At 44.3% G+C, this 21,253-nt stretch overlaps 1 protein-coding gene across 1 annotated transcript; it reads right to left on the reverse strand.

The window, feature by feature from the left end:
• Positions 1-15,468: 15,468 nt before the first annotated feature.
• On the reverse strand, positions 15,469-16,485 carry XCR1 (X-C motif chemokine receptor 1; the record flags this gene model as incomplete). Its single annotated transcript, XM_082014948.1, has 1 exon — positions 15,469-16,485. One exon carries the CDS (start codon positions 16,483-16,485, stop codon positions 15,469-15,471), a length of 1,017 nt encoding a protein of 338 aa, XP_081871074.1.
• Positions 16,486-21,253: the final 4,768 nt, after the last annotated feature.

The raw sequence follows: 21,253 nt of genomic DNA on the forward strand, positions 1-21,253 counted from the left end.
TGAACAACATGAACTCAAATGACCACTTTCCGCAAACAACACCACAGGGGTGAGCTTGTACGTATCTCACAAAGACAACCCTGTCTCAGTCCTGCCTCATGACGAAAGAAGTTGCCTGTTTGAGGAAGCAGTCAGTTCACAAGGAGAAGAGTGCTCTGCTGGTAACAGGAATTGCATTAGTATCGCTTCTAACAAACTCATCTGCCCTTTTTCCTTAGGACACGCCAGACCTTGCCCCATGTCAGGAATGCTACACTGTGTTTACCAACATCTATGAATTAACCTAAGTCTCCCAGAGACTTGCTTCTTCTCAGCTGCTCCCATCCTACTTCACTCTCCCTGGGGAAAAGTACCCCTGCTGCCTCAATGCCTATATGGTAGCTTGAAAAGATAGGTTTCATTCAAAAGTTAAAAGGGTTTTTTCCCCCTTCACACTCTTATTCTTCCAAGCCCCATGTCCCTATGTACCCTCCTTGCCACAAAACCTGCTCTTCCTCTCCATAACTCACCTAACTATTTAAATCTCTTACATGTTCTTCAAGCCAGGCACATGACGCTCAGATGCTACTCTGAGGAGCACCACATAGATACCTACAGAAATAGAAACACTAGAGGACTTTCAACTGCAAAGGAGCATTGGTGATGCATGACACTCAACTCGCTCATTGTACGAGCTTGGAATTTTCCAAAAACCTCCTATTTTTTGGGTCTCCAGAGTTGCTCTCTGAGAAATAGAAGCCATGTTAAATTTCTCAGCGATCTCAGCCTGACTAACATATCTTAGCCACCTCTGAGACTTTGGGAGAGTTAAAAGCAAGAACCATTACATCCTAACTCTGAATGGGGCACTTCCCTTAGCAGGATTTTTTTACCTTCTTATCTACCGTTCCACACTGTCCCTCCAAGCCGAGGTTTCAGAAGTACTTGAAAAGGCTGCCTCCAACTAATGGTTTTGGAAAGTTTGGCAGGTGGGTGTTGAGACTTGCTCATGTGTTCTCCATCTGTCCTCCAGCCAGCCAAGAGCAGCAGTAGCTCCCTGGGGCAACTCCTGGCCTATATGTAGCTCCCAGTGAACTACCAACAAGCAACACTGAAAATTACAGGTTTTGGTCATGCACACGTAGATCAAGTAGGAGTTGAGGTGAGCACGTTAAGCAAAAACCACACTGAGACAACCCAAACTGACAGGCCACTGAGTGAATCATGCTACCCCAGAGCCAACAGCAAAAATTCTTGTTTTCTTTCCTCTGTAGCAGGAAGCATAGAGTATTTCCTCTCTCCCGCTTTTCTCATGGGTTTTCCAGTGAAGGTCACCATTTTGGGGGGAAAAGGAAATTTCAGAGTTACAAACACCAAAGACTTATATAAGCCTTCGGAAGAGAGGCGTGTATGAGACTGCCAGTGTTGAGCCGGTTGGGAACAGACAGGGTCACAGATGACGGAGGCTTGGCACAAGCCCAGTTATTCAGGGATATCCTGATCCAACCTGTTCACTTCCAAAACCTAAGTTGGCTTACAGCAGTAGCAAGACCTTTCCTGTGCCCATCCTCCTTCCCAGCAGTAAATTAAATGTCATGGTGGACATACACAGGGGTTAACTGTTTACAGATATTTTTGCTGAGATCACTGTACCATCAGCAACCACAGAATAATGTGATGGACAAAACTATTAAATCAAAGGGAAGGGTGTACGAGCCAAAGCCCTGTGCAGCAACAGTCTCTCAGCACTATTCCAAGCGCTGAGATTTAGATGCTGTACATAAAAGGTTCTGCTCCTTTTCCCAGTGTTACTAAATGTAAAGCTTTCTTCTGAATACATGTGGGCAAAATATTTAAAATTACTATTATTATGGTATTTTTAGACACAAACAACCACCACTCCCTGGACAAACTGGAATTACTACAGAAAAATATGAAAAAGAAACAAACTAGATACAAGCTGCTAAAAAAAGTTTCTTTGTATTGGCAAAACCAAACAGAAACAAAACCACAGTAACATAAATAAAAAATAACAATGTGTATAAAAATACTTAGGGTTCTTACAGTTCCCTTCAGTTTAATGATCTCAACAACATCTAAAAAGTACTAGAAGGGTTCAGTGTCCATTGAAAAACGGGCAACTGTTAATTTTTAAATATGATTAACTAAGGAAAACAAACAACAATCCAATTAAAAAAAAAATTCAGCACTATTTTTCCTTGAGCCCATTAAACAGTTTCTGCAATGTTACACACACTTTTCTTTAAATTTTGAATAATTTTCTCTCCCTAGTCATTCCATTAAGTCTTGATCCCCCACCAACCAAGTCTTAGCAGACCCTGGCCTCCAGGATGTCAGTATGAATTCCTATTCCTTTTATGCAACCCTCTAGCAGTGGGGAGAGGGACTGCAAATATAATACACCCTTTCACTGTTGTCAGGTGGTGTACATAAGAGGCTCCTTTCTACATGAAAATCAGGCTCCATAACTAACTAACTGGCTCTGCAGAAGAAGTAGTGAAACCATGTTCACAACAAATGCTGTCAAATATATATACTACAACAAGAAGAGCAAAATTGACTATCACTTGTTTTCCACCATACTATCATAGATACAACTTTTAAACTGCAGTGCAGTCTTCTAAATGTGAATGTTTGGAAACATTGTTTGGAACATCTGGAACATTTTTTAAATGCATGCACTCCCATGAGGATCATTGGAAGACTTCAGGAAACTGTCTTGTACACAATAATATCTGGAAAACATAAAGTGCACTATTGCAAGACAGTTTATCTCTTCTGCTGTGTGTCCTGCAACATCGTGTCAGAACCGAAAACAAGAAAAACACCAACAGAAAACATGTCACCGTGTTGCTGACAAGACAAGAGTCCATGTTTTACCCTGAAAGTTTAATCCCAGTCTGCCTCCACAGGCACTGAAGTCAGAGCTGGATAAAAGCAAACACCCACTTTCACTCTTCAGCAGTAAAGAGACAAAGACCTGGTACTCCTCACTCTTTGTTTACGCTTGAAAAGTAACTTACTTTCAAGTGAAAGGCTGAACCAGGAGCATGACACCAACAGCTGACCAACCCCATATGCCAAGCAAACCTTTGCACAGGCAAATATCAGCAGGAGGCTGGGTGCAATGACCCAGGCAGAAAACACCAGGGCCCTGAGCTCCTCAACAGCCAGCTGCAGCAGCAATGAATACACCAGCCTCCAAAGCACGGCACAGACCCTCCACAGCCCGACTCACCACCGCAGGACCTCTGCTTGAGAAGAATCCAGAGCCCAAAGGCAGCGAACGACCATTTTCACTAAAGCTTTGCTTTTTTTTTTTCCTCGCCCCTTGCTCGCTCTGGATTACCGGGATCAACGTAAGCAGGAGGAGGGCTGGCTGCAAACCTGGCATCTGCTCTGGAGACAGACCCACCGCCCTGCGTGCCAGCAAAACCCTCCCTGTCCATCCGCCGGAGATTTGCCGACACAAGGGCAAGCGGGATTAGGGCCGCGGCAAATATTTGCCTGTCAGCACTTCATAGTGGGTGAGGGCACGGACACCGGCGGGTATTTGGTTTCTAGCAGGGCCCCGGGTGACTCTGCTCCTCCTGCAGCTTCTGTGACCGGTGGGGAGGACTCAGGGAGGTGGATGACAGAAAAGAAAACAGAGGGTAGCATTTATGTCGGCCTAAAATCATCGCTTGCCATATGGAAACGATGACACCTAAGGTGACTGGGCCTGGATGCTGGCTGCCGTCCGCCTAGGCGTTGGCCCCGAGGAACGGGGAGCTGCGGGGAGCCCCAGCTGCTCCCCGCAGCTCCCCGTCCCTCAGGGCCAGCGCCTAGGCGGACACTGGCCACCATCCAGACCACCCAGGGCCTGTGTGTACGGAGCCGGTCACCCCACCGCGGGTTGAGGTGACCCTGCCGAGTTCGCAATCACCCCACCACGAGGCCGAGACAGGCTTCCCCCAAGGCCGCCCCGGTGCTGAGGGGCCGCGGCGCAGATCTCTTCCCCCCCTACCCGTCCCCGGCTGGGCTCCTCCCCTCGGAGCCGAGCTCCGGAGCGGCAACAAGTGGAAGCCGCTGAAGTTACTTCCCCCCCTCCCTCTCCCCGGCAGCCGCCGCCTCTTCCCCGCCACCCTCCGCGCTCCCTCAGCGGGGTGTGAGGGGGGAGTCGCCCGTTACCTGCTCAGCCGCCGCCATGTCGCGGAGAGACGGCCCGGGGTGAGGCTCCGGCGCCGTTCGCCGCTCCCCGCCGACTACAACTCCCGTGAGGCCGCTGGAGGTGCCTCCCCACCCCCGGGGCGGTGGCTGGGTGCGCGGCTATGGGCGCCCGGCCGTGGCGGTCCGCTCAGCGGGGCGCGGAGGGCCTGGCCGAGCGGGGAGGCAGGGGGGGAGCACCGTGGTGACAACAGAGCTGAAAAATGGATTTGCGGGAGAAATCGCCGCTTTCCCTTACCGCTGGTGTGTGTGTGTTTCTGGTACACTCGAGCAAGGTTGCCTGTCAAGAAGTGCAACTTTCTAATATAGTACCGACTGACACTTTCAGGACATTTCAGTAAGGTGTTTGTTTGTTTGTTTTTGTTTATATCCATCAGTTCATCAAGTTCTTTGCACAGACAACTGAAGTGAATATGACAGTCAGGCGCGATAAATGCAGTACACAGCAGATTTCCCCCTTCTGCCTGCGTCGGTTGACGAAAGGAAAATCCTCTTCCCACGGCTGAAAGACGTAGGTAGGGATTAATAAAGGCCACGTACGGTAAGAGACGGGGAGAAAGAAGGTATGAAACTGGAACAAGAGGTCGCTTCCTAAGGCAGGGTGCAGGGAGGCACACAGGGCATAGGGTTCCTAATACTCCCACACCATCTCCCAGCTGCAACCAGGCTCCTTCTACAAGCAAGCTATTACCACTCTTCAGATTTTAACCCTTCCATAAGGCATATGAAAGGACATTTCTTTCACCGTGTCTGAAATAGGCAACACTGTTCTTGTATTTGAAGTGTACTTGAAAACTAAGTTCCTTTGCTTTGTTTCCACATTGCCTTGGTAAATAAATGATTTTAAATGAAACTTGTGAGTAAATGGTTTGTCATGACTTCTTGCCACAATGCTTGTGGCTATATTAGTGTCATAAACTTCAGCTTGGGCAGCCATAAGATCAAAGCATCGTATTTTCAAGACTCTGAGGAAATGCGTGTAATGTGTAGTCACTGACATGTCTCCATCATCCTCATTTTTTCATCCTTAACTTAAGGATGACTGAGTGACCTTAAGTTTTCGTGAATAATCTTCACCTAATGTATGGTTTTGAATAGCTCAAAAGCATTTTAATGCCCTCAGAAGTGCAGGTTATGGGGCTAAGCATGATGTGGGCACATGACTCGTGAAACACAATGGGATGTCTTACGTAGTTCGGAAGCAGCCTTCAGGCTGACTTCTCTTGGCATGCTTTGCTGCGTCATGCAGTACAGGGCCAGGAGCATCTGCTGAAACAAATGTTTGTTTTCCATGGATCTGTAGACAACTGTGTGTCTTCTGAAAGCAGCCTCAGGGTCATCAGTTGCAAATAATGATAAACCACATCCTAGATAATTTCACTGCAATGGAGGGGTTTTTATATATTTTCAAAAAGTTCTTGTGCAGTTTTACTTCTCACTCAAAAATAATTTTGAGTTATTAGAAGGACTCCCTCCTCCTAATTGCGTAGTGACAAGCTACTTTCAGAAATATTTAATTAGACATTAATTATTGAATTATTGCCTGTTTATATAGACATCAATTTCTTCAGAGAAAAACATGCTGTTTCCAACTATGTCTATTGATGACCAACACTTCTGTAGAATTTTTTATATTTTTCATTTCTTAGCAACAAAAGAGGTTCAAGATTTTTGCTTTTTGGAAGGTGCTCTAGGAAAAAAAAATGCATTATCTGTTCCATTTGTGTTGCTTTTCTTTATTTTTATGCTGATAAAATTTATTGGTTAACTTCTTCATAAACTATGATAAGCTGGGTGGGAATTATTGTCAATTTTACTAGCCCAGGAAAGGCAATGTCAGTCATCCCAGCAAAAGGAACGCCTTTGTTGGGAAAAATCTTTTCACTAGTTGATGGAATGTTACCCTTGTGATCGTAAATATATTCCATAGAGGTACCCAACTCGATTAACTAAAACTTCTAAGTTGCTACTTAACATATATTAAGGATCATTAAAGGATCATGCTGTATTCTTTAGGTTCTGTTCCATATGGCTAAAATGTAGGCCAAGATAAATATTTAAGAGCTGAAATCAGCTTCTGACATCAGTGCTGGCTGCAGTTCTTTTAGAGTGATTCTGAAAACAGAATTTGAATGTGGCTTGGTTTGGGGTTGTTTGGGTCTTTTGCATTTTGGTGGCGTTGGAAGCCACTTCTGTACAAAGCTTGCAAATAAATACAGAATCCTTTAGTTTTAATTGTGATGCATAAATGTGCTCTGTTTTCTGCGGGAAGAGTTTCCTCCATTCAGGCAAGTCAGTTTACATTCACACTGTCTGGCTTGTCATAAAGTAAAATTATACACTGTCATCAATCACCTCATGCTGAGAACACTTTGGTGCCTCAATGACTAGAGCAGGTCTTTACTAAACCCTCTTAACTGACTGGTCTCTATCAAAAAACAGAAAAAATGTCTCCTGTGGCAGTCAGATTCTGCAGATGTTTCATAGTGGTCTCTGAGTACGTGTCCATAGGACGCGTTCTTTCCATGTGTCTGACATTATTGTTACATGTGCTACATATTGTCATTTAATTTTTTAGAGAGTGATTTGATGTTTTATAATAACTGGGGAGGGTTTTGCTTCTACTAGGCACTTGAGGTATTTTATGAGAGTAGCAAACTCCCGGTTTCCCTGGTCACCCTCAGTGGATTAACATACCATTGTAGCTAAACTGAACAACAGGCTGCTGTTCATCACCAGAGACTTTCTGTGGCTGTGGGGAGAAAGCTTTGGAAGCACTTTTTGCATTTGTTTGCATTCTGTTTTGAATAGTTGGACAAATAATTGTCAGTAGGTATAAAGCTGGAAGCAGGCAACATAAAAAGAACCAGCAAAGCTCTGGAAAACCTCTAGAAGCAAACTCAGCATTTTAGACAAGGTGGCTGAGAGGCTTGGAGGAGTATTCTGCTTGTATCAGGACAGCTTCTGAGACTGACTGCCACCTGAGCAGGTCAGGGTTAGGAGCTACAGCTGCTCAGAACTGGCTGCATTTCACTCCTGTGTGGACAAAGTAGGTACTAGGATTTTGAGCTGATTTGGTGCTGGTTCAACTGAACCAGCAATGACATGGGAGAGCCAGGACACAGGCTCTGAACTGTGTGGTTTAAATGAACCAGAGTCTTTTGTATACATATAGATGTGTGGCACATGGATAAAGAGCGTACTAAGGCTTTGGAGATTAAGAGCTGGTTAAGATGGCTGTAAGGATATCACATCAAGAAACAGAACCTGACCTCAAAAAGCAGCATTGTTCAGAGGAATGAAAAAAACTAAAAAATATTTCTGATTTGATATCTCAGCAGTTCCTGAATATGAAGAGAGTACTCCACTCCCTGCTCACTCTTTCTCTGTCATTCTCAGTTATTTGCTTCACTCCAGCCAGGATTTTCAGTCTTACACTGCTCTTCTGATTTAAAACTGAAGATACACATATATGCAGAACATTTACAGAGCCTAAAACTTCTGTCCAAAAATGTCCACGATCTCTCAGAAGGGGCTGGCTTCCCTTCAGACTTCTCCCTTGCGAGTGGTACCTATTGAACCTTTGCAATAAAACATACTGGTCCCATACATGGCAGGAATTTCTGGTTTACATCTCCATGAAAGAATCTTTCCAGGAACTGTATTCCTTGCCATTTCCGTATCTACATACAGAAGCAAAATGAGACCTTTTTAAGTAACACCGTTTTTTTAACACGCATAATTTCAACTAGGGATCACTTCCATGCCATGTTCATTGCACAGGTCAGTGAAGGCTTTGGACATCAAAACCTCACTTTTTAGTTTTGAGTTTCATGTTCAGTTCTCTTAGAGGACTGTGTTCTTCAGGCTGAATTCTGCTCTAAAACAAACTTTTGGCATCATTTGCTTGGTTTAATCTTGCTCCAGCAACAAATCATAAAAATCATTGAGTAGTTTAGATTTGAAGGGACCTCTGGAGGTCTCTACTCCAAACCACTGCTCAAAGCAGGTTTAATCACATGAGGTTGCTCAAAGTCCAGCCAACTCTCGAACCACATCTCTGAGTCCCCGTTCCAGTATCTGACTACCCTTGTAAAAAACCAAGTACTTATGCCTAATTGGAATACCCTATGTCCCAGCTTGCATCTGTTGCTTCTCGCCCTACTGTTGTGCACCTCTGAGAAGAGTCTGTCTTCATCTTCTCTGTATCCTCCACTCAGGTAGTTGCAGATGCAGTCTGCTCTCCCCTGAGCCTTCTCTTCTTAAAGCCATGTGAATCCAGCTCCCTCAGCCTCTCCCCATCCATGTTCTCCAACCCCTGACTGGCTTGAAGACTTCCGCTGCACTGCCGCCAGTATGTCCATGACTTCCATGTTACTGAGGAGCTCAAAATTGGAAACCTCTATTCCACATGCAGCCTCACAAGTGCCAAATAGATCACTTCTCTGGACCTGCAGGCTGCACACTTGGTAACACAGCCCACAATATGGTTGGTCTCCTTTGCTGTGAGTGTGCTTGCTCCCTTATGTTCAAGACCTCCAGATCCTTCTCTGCAGAGCCCCTTCCCAAGCAGCTGCCTACCCCCCCAACCTGTATAGTTATTCCATCCCAGGCACAAGGCTTTGCAAATAAAGTAAGAAATGATTGTGTTTGCAAAGCCAAGATTGTTTTCTGTGTGGCTAACCTTTCTGGGTTCTTTGATCTTTCGCCACTGTAACACTCTTACACGAAGAAAGTGAAATGCAGAGAAAGATTGCTAGTGGCAGTCCCTTCCTGTGGGTGATTGCTCTGAGATGGTGTGCTGTGTGGTGCTTAGTTGCCGGCTGGGTTTAAACCATGACAGTTGGCTTCAGTGTTCTTTGTATTTTAAATGTGGAGAGAGTTCCTTATGTCAATGACTGGACTTGAGGTTCACTTTAACATTCAGTATTGTCGTGGTTTAACCCCAGCTGGCAACTAAGCACCACACAGCCACTCACTCACTCTCCCCACAGGGAGGTGGGGGAGAAAATCAGAGTAAAAATTAGAAAACTCATGGGTTGAGATAAAGACAGTTTAATAAGTAAAGCAAAAGCCGCGCACGCAAGCAAAGCAAAGCATTCACCACTCCCCATGGGCAGGCAGGTGTTCAGCCATCCCCAGGAAAGCAGGGCTCCATCACGCATAACGGTTACTTGGGAAGACAGACGCCATCACTCCGAATGTCCGCTTCTTCCTCCTTCTTCCCCTGGTTTTATATGCTGAGCTGACGTCATATGGTATGGAATATCACTTTGGTCAGTCGGGGTCAGCTCTCCCAGCTGTGTCCCCTCCCAACTTCTTGTGCACCCCCAGCCTACTTGCTGGTGGGGTGATGTGAGAAGCAGAGAAGATCTTGACACTGTGTAAGCACGGCTCAACAATAATCAAAACATCTCTATATTATCAACATTGTTTTCAGCACAAATCCAAAACATAGCCCCATACTAGCTACTATGAAGAAAATTAACTCTATCCCAGACAAAACCAGCACAAGTGTGCTTACTAGTGAGTGAGCTCATCTCAAGAACAGCTCTATGCTGTAAGTGAAGTACTGTTGTGCTTGTTCCTCCTTTATGATGATCTACAACTGGTCTTCACAGGTCATCTTTACTGGTATTGTCTGTTCTCATTTTGACTGACAGCTAACTCTCACATTATTTTCCTTTCTAATTTTTGTCCTTGCTTTAATATTGTTTGCTGAAGAACATGTGGGCATCTAATCAGTACAGCAAATATCAGTCAAACTTCTCTCCATTTAACACAGGACATTCCTATTTAAACACTGGATGAGTAAGAGCATTTCAAAATGCTGACTAACCATAAGGAGAAGATAAAATAGAATTTTATTTATGATTTTAGTAACACTGGTGGTGTTTTCAAAATATTGAGTTATAGATGGAGGTATCTTGATTCCTGATCAAAAGACTCCTGGCAATAAGTAGTGTGTGCTGTGCTTTGTCCAACAGATTGCACACGTTCATGAACCTAGAGTCCAACATACTTTGCTCTGATTATGATCAGAAGCAAAATTATCATTGATTTTAGTAGGAACAGGATGCTTCTTAAATATGTGGACTTTAGGTTTGCATGAGTGGTGAAAGGGATTAATTTGGTTACCTGCCTTACCCCTTACCAGTGAGGATTTTCCCTACTGGCAGATCGTTGATGGATACAGGTTCCCACGGCTGCACAGAAGGTGGGAGCTCCGACAGGCTATGGCAGTGATGCTCAGTTTTGTGTTGACCTGCTGAAAAGGCAGGTAGGGAGAGGGGCCCAGTCCAGCTAAGTGCTTGCACTGAGTGGAAATTAATATGGACTTAATTAGAGCAGCAAGAGCTTGTCTGTTTAACTGTAACTTGCAGTTAGGTTTAGAGGTGCCATGCTGCATAAAGGCACCCCTGGCACTGTACAATAGTTGTAATACTACAACCACTCAATCTGACACTGATCCCCTCCCCCCAATAGACTGTGGTTTCCAAAAGCAATTAATTTCTCCTTTTTCACTTCACAAACTTCTTTCTCTCAGTTCTGCATTTGCTCAGACAATATAATAGTTGATTGATTGAGTGAAATTAAAGATTCAAAGTCCCCTGAGCATTATGTTTTACCCAGAGCAGTCCGTATTTTCCAAGCATCTGGAGCACCCAGAAGGAGAGATGCACAGACTGCCCATCCCCAGACCTATATTATTGCTATATTAGCAATACAGATATTTAATAACATATGTGTATAAACGAAGATGGAAGCTACACCAACATATTTCCTCTTCATGATGGATATAGCTCCAAGTGTCTTACAGGAGTCTGTGCCTAGCAGCAAAGTTTAGAGAGAGGGGTACTATCCATGGCAGAGGAGAATTGCTTTGGGATTACTTAAGTAGACTGGACATATCGTTGTTTGTGGGACTGGACAGGGTGCATGTGATGGTGCTGGTGGCATCACTCAATATCATTGCAAGGTGCTATCTATTGCTGCCAAAGGCCATGGTGATCAGGGGAGGTCCCTGATGGTTTGAAAAAGGCAAAGTTCATACCCATTTTCAAAAAAGGCAAGAAAGACAGTCCAGGGAACTATAGGCTGGTCAGTCTCACCCCTGTGCCCTGTAAGAAGGTAGAGCAAATCCTCCTGGAAGCCACTACCAGACAGATGCAGGACAAAAATGTTTGTGAACAGCCAGCATAGATTTATCAAGACAAAATAGTGCCTGACCAACTCAACTGTCTTCTACAATGAGATGACTGGCTCTGGGGATGAGGGGAAAGCTGTGCATGTCATTTACCTTGACTTCTGCAAGGCTTTTGACAAAGTACCCCCCAGCATCCTTGTAGCCAGATTGGGGAGATATAGATTGAATGGGTGGACTACAAAGTGGATGAAAATCTGACTGGACCATCAAGGTCAAAGGGTAGTGGTCAATGGTTTGAAGTCTTAACAAGTGACTGGTTATAAGTGGCATGCTTTGAGGGTCAGTACTGAGGCTGATACTGTTTAACATCTTCATTAACAACCTGGATGATGGGACAGGATGCACCTTCAGGAAGTTCATGGATGACACCAAATAAGAGGGAAGAGTTGATACACTGAGTTGCAGGGCTGCCGTGCAAGGAAACTTCAGAAAGCTTGAGGAATGAGCTGACAGGAGCCCTGGAAGTTCAACAATGGCAAATGCAAAATCCTGCACTTGGGATGGTCTAACCCACTGCAAGAGCATGGGCTGGGGCCACTTGGCTAGAAGTCAGCATTGCTGGAAAAGATCTGGGGGTTCGACTTGGCAACAAGTTGAACACAACTCAGTCATGTGCCCTTGCAGTAGCGAAGACTAGCTGTGTATGGGCCTGCATTGCCAGCAGGTTGAGGGGAACCTTTATTCCCCTCTACCTGACATTCATGTGGTCATGTGTAGCATATCCAGTTTTGGGGCCCCCAATACAAGAGAGAGATTGACTGACTGCAGTGAGCTCAATGGAGGACCACCAAGATGGTTAGGGAGTTGGACTACATGACATATGAGGAGACTGGATTGTCTGGGGTTTGTTTAGCCCAAGGGAAAAACAAAAAACATTCCATTATGTAATGCAAGGACATAGGGAAGTCAAGGAACAGGGAACATCAGCAGGTTAGAATCATAGAATCATTAAGGTTGTAAAGGACCTCTAAGATCATAAAGTCCACCGTCAACCCAACACCACCATGCCCACTAAACCATGTCCTGAAGTGCCATGTCTACATGTTTTTTGAACACAGCAGCAAAATAAATTTTGTTCATGTAGAAGGAAAAAAATCCACCATGAGAGTTGTTAAGCATTGGAACAGGCACCCAGATGAGTTAAGCTGTCGCTGTTCTTGGAGATTTTCAGAGTTTGACCAGAAAAAGGCCCTTGTCTAACTGGGAAGATAGCACTGCTGTGAGCAGGGTGAAGGAGTGGATGACCTCCGTAAGTCTCTTCCAAGCTAAATTAATCTATGAAAATTCACAATTACTTCTTCAACTGAAAATACCTTAGGCTTAATGGGTGGTTATCAAAGGCAGAGAACAATAGTCGCAATGTAGTATTCCATTGAATTTCTGAATGTTTATTAGTACCACTTCATTGTATCAGGAGGAGAAATCTCCACATGCTGAGTTACTTTGGTTATGCTAGGCAGCAGTACAATTGGGTAATATTAAGCGTTGCCTTTACGTGCTCAGATATACTGTAACAAAATATGCTCAAGCTACAAACATTTAAATAACTTGTTAAAAACTGAACAGAGCAGGATCATTTCAATCTCTAATGGTTCTGTTATACTTCTTGACTTTTTTTAGATAAGTGTAAAATGTATTGACAATAAGATTTCAGGGTAGCGTAGCTCTAGGACAGTGAGTTGAATGGCAGTTTGTTGAAATGATGTAGGTGCACGAGACCTTCTTTTACTAATCGTCACAGTGTTTTCCTCTTGTAGAGCTTTGCTGGTGCCAGTGGAGTGGTCCTGGCTTACCAGAACAGAAGAAGAAGAATTTGGACTCATTTGTCCTTCAGTAGGTTGTCTCTTCATAATTGAAGGTATTGAGTCCCCAGTCCAAAGTCTCTTGAAGTCTGTAGAAGCAAGACATTAATTTCAAATGCCTCTTATCAGGAGACAAGAGCCAAAGGCTGGTCTCCACCACAACCAGACAAATAACAACTTCTACCTTTCTACGGTTTGTCTGAACACAAGTGTGTTTCCTGTGGGATTAATGAGTAACCTTTTTAATTTTTTAAGTTTTAGCCAATAACTGTAGTAATGAGACACCAGGATTGACTTGTTCAGAAAGGTACCTCTGATGATAAGGGACAAGATACGATCATTTTCTTCTGGCGGCTAAACTGAAGCACAAACTAGAAACTATGGGCAAGCCCTAGGAATACTATTTGGATATGTGTCATACATGTTTGCCCCGTTCTTATGCTTTTCCCTAGGTATTCTTGCTTCTGGGTATGACCAGAAATAGGATACTATAGGCATATAGTGCTATAGGCATCCCTGAGTTTCTGCTTTTTAAAAACTATATAGCAGCTGAGAAGAATCTGTTATCTGGTGCAGATGATCTTTAGAGATCAAATGAAATAGTGCGGAGACAACACAGAAACATTTTAAGATGGCTGCCCAAAAAGCCAAATTGTTGCTTAAAACCATTGCTAAACCATTGCTTGGTGCCACTGCAAAGCTACCTTGGCTTTCTATACAAGTGCTAGGAAATGAAATATTCGGTTTTCTAGAGGCTTTGTCATTCAGCTACACTAGACTACACACTACATGTTACACTGCCTGAGGAAAAAATAAACCCACCGAGCTATCATGAAGAATATCAGTTTCCATGAGAAAAAAAGCCACAAGGTTTGATTGATGGAATTAGAATGTGAATAGCTTTGTTGCAATAATCCGTGCTGTTGAATTCCCTCATCTTGCTTTTAGTTGGGAAACAATGTTTTAGTGGTCATGTAAAAACACTCCTGCACTTAACCCAACTAGCCTTCTTAGCAACATTTTCAAGATTAGGTTCATGCAAATATTTGCACTTTCCTTCCCACCTGCCCATGGAGATGAGATACATGCATGAAATGAAAGACTTGTGTGTGCCCAGGCAGCTGGTGAGACCAGATGCTCTCACACCTCAGAGATATGAGCATATCTGGTATTTAGACAGACGTGAAGCATATCAAAAACAAACACATGGCTGGCTTTGATGATCAGGTTTTAAGCAGAGATTTAAACATCTCAGTGAAGCAGTGTTTAAAAAGTTGTGAAGCAGCAAGTATCCAAGTATATAGGCTAAAACTTGCTGCTCTAGCTTCCTTAAAAAGAAAAAAAAACATTTAATTTTACAAATAAGGCAAGCTATTTCTATCCTGCTATTAAAAAAGCCATTTTTTCTTGCACTATAACTTTTTTAGAAAGTTTAATTCTTCTCAGTACTATGGCAAAGGGAGAAAAGGAGGGAGACAGTATTTAGAAGCAAATATGCTCGGGAGATGGGCTGCCAATACACTGCAACCACCTGAAGGGATATTCAAAGACTGGAAGGTGCCTGAGGCAGGAGCAGTAACAGGAAGAAATCCAATATCCCAGTGAAGTATCTTCTTAACAGCTTGTGTTCCTTCTAGGGCTCTCCCAGACTTTTGATTTTGGACCCAAAAGACTACCTTTACGCTAAGCTAGTTTTATATATATTTACCTACCAACAAGTAAAAGAATATTTGCACTGAGAACTTCAGAGATTCTGAGGTCTTGTAGCTATTGTCAGGCCAGTAAAACCCGAGAGCCTCAAAAAGAGAGAACCAATGAGTTCAGCACTGGTAAACACTGTAAAGCATTAAAAGCTACAGAAATACATGTGTCTGTTGCTATATACAGTCCAAGTATTTTAAGTCAGGCAAGAAAGCAACATGCAATGCCATTAAAACCTGATGATTTTTCACAGAGGAAAAAGCAAACTTCTTTTTGTTTTTAAAAAGAAACTATAAGTGAGAGAAAATCCATCTCATTGCACAAAAAATCATAAAGATAAGGCTTACAGGTCAATGAAGTAATTTCTCAGCATTCTCAGCTCTCCATCCCACTGCAAATATGTTTTTTTTTATTACTTTCCATACAGAGCATGTTTGCAAGAGTAAGTTTGTGTGCCTTTCTCAGAGAAGTGCCTCTAAGAATTAGAGATTATCCATGGCTTTTAAAATCTGAAAAATCATCCAGGATTCGTGCTAATAGTTAGATCTTGCTTCAGTAGATGGACGCATCTTGATAGTGGAATTTGCCTTGAGAACAGATCCTGGGGGTAGAGACTTGACCGCTCCCACAGGGTAAATACGGACTGCATAAACGTAACAAATGCCTCTTGAACTTGACTCCAGCAAATACATAGAGCACAGGGTTGAGGCAGCAGTGCGAGAAAGCAATTTTACGACTGATGTGAAAGGCAAGGTTGGAGTCTTTTTCATACTGACAGGTCGGTGGTGGAAAAGTAATCAGAAAGCTGAGGATGTTGTAAGGTGCCCAGCTCAGGAAAAAAGCCACCACAATAATAAGGATGAGTTTCACAGTTCTGTGCTTTCTGCGAGATCTTGCTCCAAGCAAGATTATCAGTATCTTTAAGTAACAGAATACAATAACCCCAAAGGAAAACAGGAAGAGTACATTTCTCTGATAAATGTCCACCTTTTTCCATTTCCAGTCAGCATAATCACAGGTCTTGTCCCCTTCCAAGTTTTCTTGCACTGTGGTGTGAATCACCTCAGGAACCACAATTAATATGCTACCAGTCCAAACAACCAAACTCACCAGAAAACCACAGCATTGTGTCTGGGATCTCAGAGTCGAAAGGGGGTTCACTACTGACACGTACCGCAGGACAGTCATGAGAGTCAAAAAGAATACACCGCTGTAGTAGCCAATGGAGAAAACAGCATTCACTGCTTTGCAAAGGAACTCACCAAAAATCCACCCAAAGGACTGGTCCACTGCCCAGAAAGGCAGCATGCAGGAGAAGACTAAATCAGAGACACAGAGATTCATGATGAAGACGTTCGTTAAAGATGTAAGGTTTTCATATTTGAATAGGATCCATAACACTAGAGTGTTTCCTAGCAGGCTGAGCAAAAATGCCAGAGTGTAGAGGACAGTAGTGAGATGGGTGTAAAATACAAAATAGTCACCCATTTCGCAGACGTTGCTTTCATTAAAAGAGTATTCGTATGAGTAATTATCATCTGAATCAGGTGGATAATGTTCTTGATCCATTTGTCTGTGCAAACCTCACACTGTTCTCCAGCAGCTACTTTGAAGAACCGCAACAATCAAGACAAAATTTTGGTGAAAATCAACCCAGTAACTAAGCTGCCACTGTGGAGGCTTCTGTTTTAAGAGACAAAAAGAAGCAGTGAAACTACCTTATTTGTCCTGTTTTTTGGGAGAGAAAGGAGTTGTTTCCTCTTATGACTAGAGCATGGACAGGTAAATACTAAAGTTTTACTCTCAAAGCAATGTCAAGATCGTAATTACTTAAGTCAGAAACTAAGATGTTTCTAAACCAATATGGTCGGTGATAACTGCTGATTATTAAGTTTCTACTACGTGAAGGCTCAGGGTGCATTGTTATTTAACATAAGTATCCCAGGTGCCACGACTTTCAAGTTTGCTACTATTTTTAAAGTTTTCTGGAATGGTATCAAATTCCTAAGCACTTCAACATGTATCTGATTCTTTGTCACCAAGGTTCAGCACTGCAGAAACTTAAAAAGCTGAGCAGTATCGGTATCAACATGTATAAGGACTAAGAAAGGAAAAAGCCATGTTTCTTACAGATTTTCTTCTTGAGGTCGATTGATATCTAAAAATCTCCAAGCTGTGATGGCAGCATCTCCATGTTGCGCACTCCGTGCATTTCTGTAGCCTGCTGATTCTCAGGGGTGCCACAGGAACAGAGTTCACATCACCCCCCTTTCTGCAGGCTGCTGCCCTCTGCCTGTCTGCAGGTAGGGATTTAATCCCAGCTGCATGGCTGATATTGGCCAAAGAGTGTCAAAAATTACTGGGAATTGGAAGATGAAATACAATCAGGTGAACATACAAGGGTAGCATGGTCACAGTAGCCTCAAGTCTTTATGAAATTAATCTAAAAATAGGTATATAAAAATCAGTAATGGCTCCAAACAACGGTTCAAAGTCTAAATTAACACTATCCGGGATGAAGGCTTACCTGCAGCACCGTGTTTGGATCCTGATTTGACTGATGCCAGTGAGAGACCTGCCGCTGATCTGTTTGGAAGCACAGTCACAAGAAGGAAACTCCATGACTCAGGCTACAATTGTGCTGGTGACATTTTCCTTTTTGGATTTTCAAAAGCAGAATCTGCCTGCTACAGCCAAGAAAAGATAATGCTGCCTTTGGAGGACAAGAAGGTTTTGTCTACACCAGGGAAGCGTGCCAGGGAGAGCTGCTGGCTGCCAGCATTTAATGCCATCCATGGGGCTTAGGTCAGTCAGAGCTTGGCACAGGCAGCACAGGCTAGGGACCAGCTATCCATTGGGATGTGGTCACCCAGTTTTGGAGGCAAGGAATGTGTGGGATTCAGTACTGTGACAGCAAGTGGCCCTGGTGCATTTATCACCAGAGGCACAATCCTAACTGAAATTGTGCTTGTGGCCTTCAGTCTGTACCATGCTGCCATCTTCAGGTATGCAGGACAAGTCCCTGCCAAGGCTGTCATCCTCTCTGGTTTTGCTTGACACTACAAAGGTGACACTTAAGCAATACATGGGTTAGATTGAGGTCTTGACCATCATCATGTCCTGTTTCAGCTCAGGTTGGAGGTATGACTCCTCCCTAGCAGCCATCCTAGGGGAGCAGAGGAGCCTCTTTGCAAAGAATAAAGGTTCTCCATGGATGAGATGAGAGTGCCGACCACTGTTTTCACCACTTATGCTCTCCTCCCGTGCTGGCAGCCCAGTGCCAGCAAGTCCCAGGGCAGAACTGCCCACCTGCCAGGAGCTATACCTTGGCATTCAGGGAGCTTGTGGGAGGCCAAGGTGCACTGCAGCCTCCACCACCACATTCAGCTCCCCTGTTTCCAAGCACCCACCAATTCCCAGATGCCTTGTCCTTGTCAGGTCACATCATCTCCCCAGCTCACTCTTGGAGAGCTGGCAATTTAGCTTCCACTTACCTCAGCTGTTGCTCTTCCTCCCTCAGCAATTGCACCTTTCCCAGGGTGGTGTCCTCAGCTTTCCACCTCATCTCCTGTTTGCTGAAGAATCCGAAATCATGCGATCCAGCTCCTCCTGTCCTGTTTGCTGCAGGGTCAGGCGCTGCAGGTGTTGCACCACCATTGTTCACGCAGACTGCAGGCTGCCTGGTGTGTGGTACCTCCACACTGTGCTCCCAGTGCAGGCCTACAAAGCATCAGACCTCCTGGCTGGTTGATGAGGACTAAGTATGTGCTTTAATACTGTGTTTGTACCAGCTGGGAAACCCTCTGTCAGGTCGGTGGTAGTGAGGAGCACCTTGCAGGAACCTGAGGCACTTGGATCTTTTCCTTCTTGCTTCAGATTCTGTATAAAACTCCTTGGATCAAACCTTGTATTTTTGCTCTGTTGTATTTTGGCTTCCCACTTTCTAATCCATAAATAAGAAACGCTGTGCATGGATTTTCAGTTAAGACATGTGCAAAGGAGATAAAAAATTGATGTGATTGAATCAACAGACTAAGAACATATTAGTGTCACACATGAAATACAAATCATGCAACATTTTTCCGTGTATATATACATAATGGTACAAGTGAGAGCAGAAGTTGGCTGAAAGATGGAAATTACTTTAGTTTCTGTCATCCAGACAAATAGGAACAGAGGAAGAACACATCCTACACTTTAAAGTCTTCCCTCCCCTTGCGAGGAGCACTCGACCAAGGCATTCAACATTCAATGCACTCCTGGTCAGAGGAGCCACATCACCCCTCACCAGGTGTTACACAGCCTCCTCCGCAGGCGGAGGCAGCTGAGACAGGTCCCTTTGAGAAGATTCCTGGCATTTATACAGATAAACTGAGGTTAAGCTCATCTGAATTGGAAAGGTAGGTCCAGTCTCATTATGTAAGAGGAATATAGTAGAGAGGCTCTCAAAGAAGCCCCTTACCATAAGGCATGCACTGATGGGAGCTGCCTCAGGAGCATTTTTGACTCACTTCATTCAAACTCCTGCTGAAGCCGCTGGGCTCCACAGCTTGCTCTCCAGCTCAGGAAAAATAAATAAAAATATTTAGATGGCTTTGCAGGACAGCTTACTCTTTAGCTACCAGGCAGCAAAGGTTGGATCAGAAAATCAATGTCTGTTCCCCTAAACTGGAATTTCTCTGGTAGCTGCTTCCTTAACTGATCTCTTGTTCCAGTTTGGGATAGGAAAAAAAAAAAAACAAATGGGACTTCTTTGGCAGGAAGGGATTTTATTTTTTAATCAGGTTTATGTAGCACCCTTTTTTATTTAAAGGAAGTTAAAATACATTAAATAATATTTCTTCTGCCCTAACCATGACTCGTATTAGTTTCAGAGCACACCCTTGAGGTCACACATAGGAGATGGACAACAAAGTCCTGGAAGTCACGATCAGGATGTAGACTTGGCCCAAAGCACAAAGGCACTCTGGGCAGTCAGTCTGCACTGGTGGATGAAACAACTTCTTGTCTGCCTCGGAGGAGTTTTGCACAGGGTAACAAATGATTTCAAGATGTGGGTAAAGTGAAAAGTCGGTAGGACTTCCTTTGCCCAACTGAGTTTTGGAGAGCCCCAAGAACTCCAGCTCCTCATGAAAACTCTTACCCTATTTTTAAAGCAAAACCTGCTCTTGAGTTGAGGTCATTGTCTGACACTGGTGCTTCCCCCAACGCCCCGCGGGTTTCACAAGGCAGGTACAACACACGCGGTCAGCTCAGCTCCTTGGTGGTACCCTGTTCCCCTTCAGGCTCTGCCTCCCAGCCCTGGCCATCAGCCTGTCTATGGGGGGAAGAAACATCGCAGATTAAGAGTCTGGAGCCCACTCCTGAAACGTATATGTGAGTTCAAGTTTACATGCTAAGTACCACTATATTCAAGGCAGGATCAACTTACAGTATCTATGTAGACATGCAGAAATAATGCTTGTGGGACTTACCGTGCAAAGAATGATATTTTTCAGAAGTGCTGCCACAGCACTGTTGAAGCAGCAGCCCTCCCCCTCATCCAAAGTCACCATGGGGGTAAAATTAGCAGCCAAGACTGTCTTTACAATGAGGAAGAGGTTATGATGTTCTCTCCCTCTACAGCTTCTCCTTTCCCAAGAGCTGCAAACACACCCTCTGAGCCCTTTATCACAGTTTCACTGTAGCTTCCTCTGTTCCAGAGGCTTTTTGAGGGAAAAAGCTGGGATTTACACTCTACTTTTGAACCGGCTGCTACCTTTACTTCCATCCCAAACCACACCTCTGGACAGAAGGGATAGCAGGGAATGAAAACATCACTGCAGTTTACCTGCTATCAACAGGACATGATGATGTTTGGCAGGTCCCTCCTAGGGTACTGCAGCAGCCCCTCTCCTGCCACCCTGCCAGGGCACTGGGGTGAGAGCATATGGTCTGTAGGACCATGGTGCGTGATGATGAAACCACGACCTCGCGCCTATTTGATCGGTAGCTTTTATTGGCGTTAAGGCTGGTCAGAAAGGATGCAGTGCCGGTGGCTGGGCAGCAGCCATCCAACAGATCACTCGGGCAGGAGCAACCTCGGCCAAAGAGGATTGCGTGGAAGTGGAGGTGGTTGGCATCCAGCCTGTGGTTGCCCACAACAGGCTTCGAGCCAGTGTGGTTGCAGCTCTGGGTATTCCCCGTGCTCCCCACAGGCAAGGGGAAGGAGCAATCCAGCACCTTAATTTGTGCAAGGGAGGCATTGCTCCCTGCTTGCAGCCAAGCAGAGTTTGGCCATGGTTTTCCTGGTAGTTCATGCAAGGACAGGATGAGCAAGTGAATACCCCAGGGATGA

Source organism: Phaethon aethereus (assembly GCF_964289735.1).
Source record: "Phaethon aethereus genome assembly, chromosome: 2".
Classification (NCBI taxonomy): domain Eukaryota; kingdom Metazoa; phylum Chordata; class Aves; order Phaethontiformes; family Phaethontidae; genus Phaethon; species Phaethon aethereus.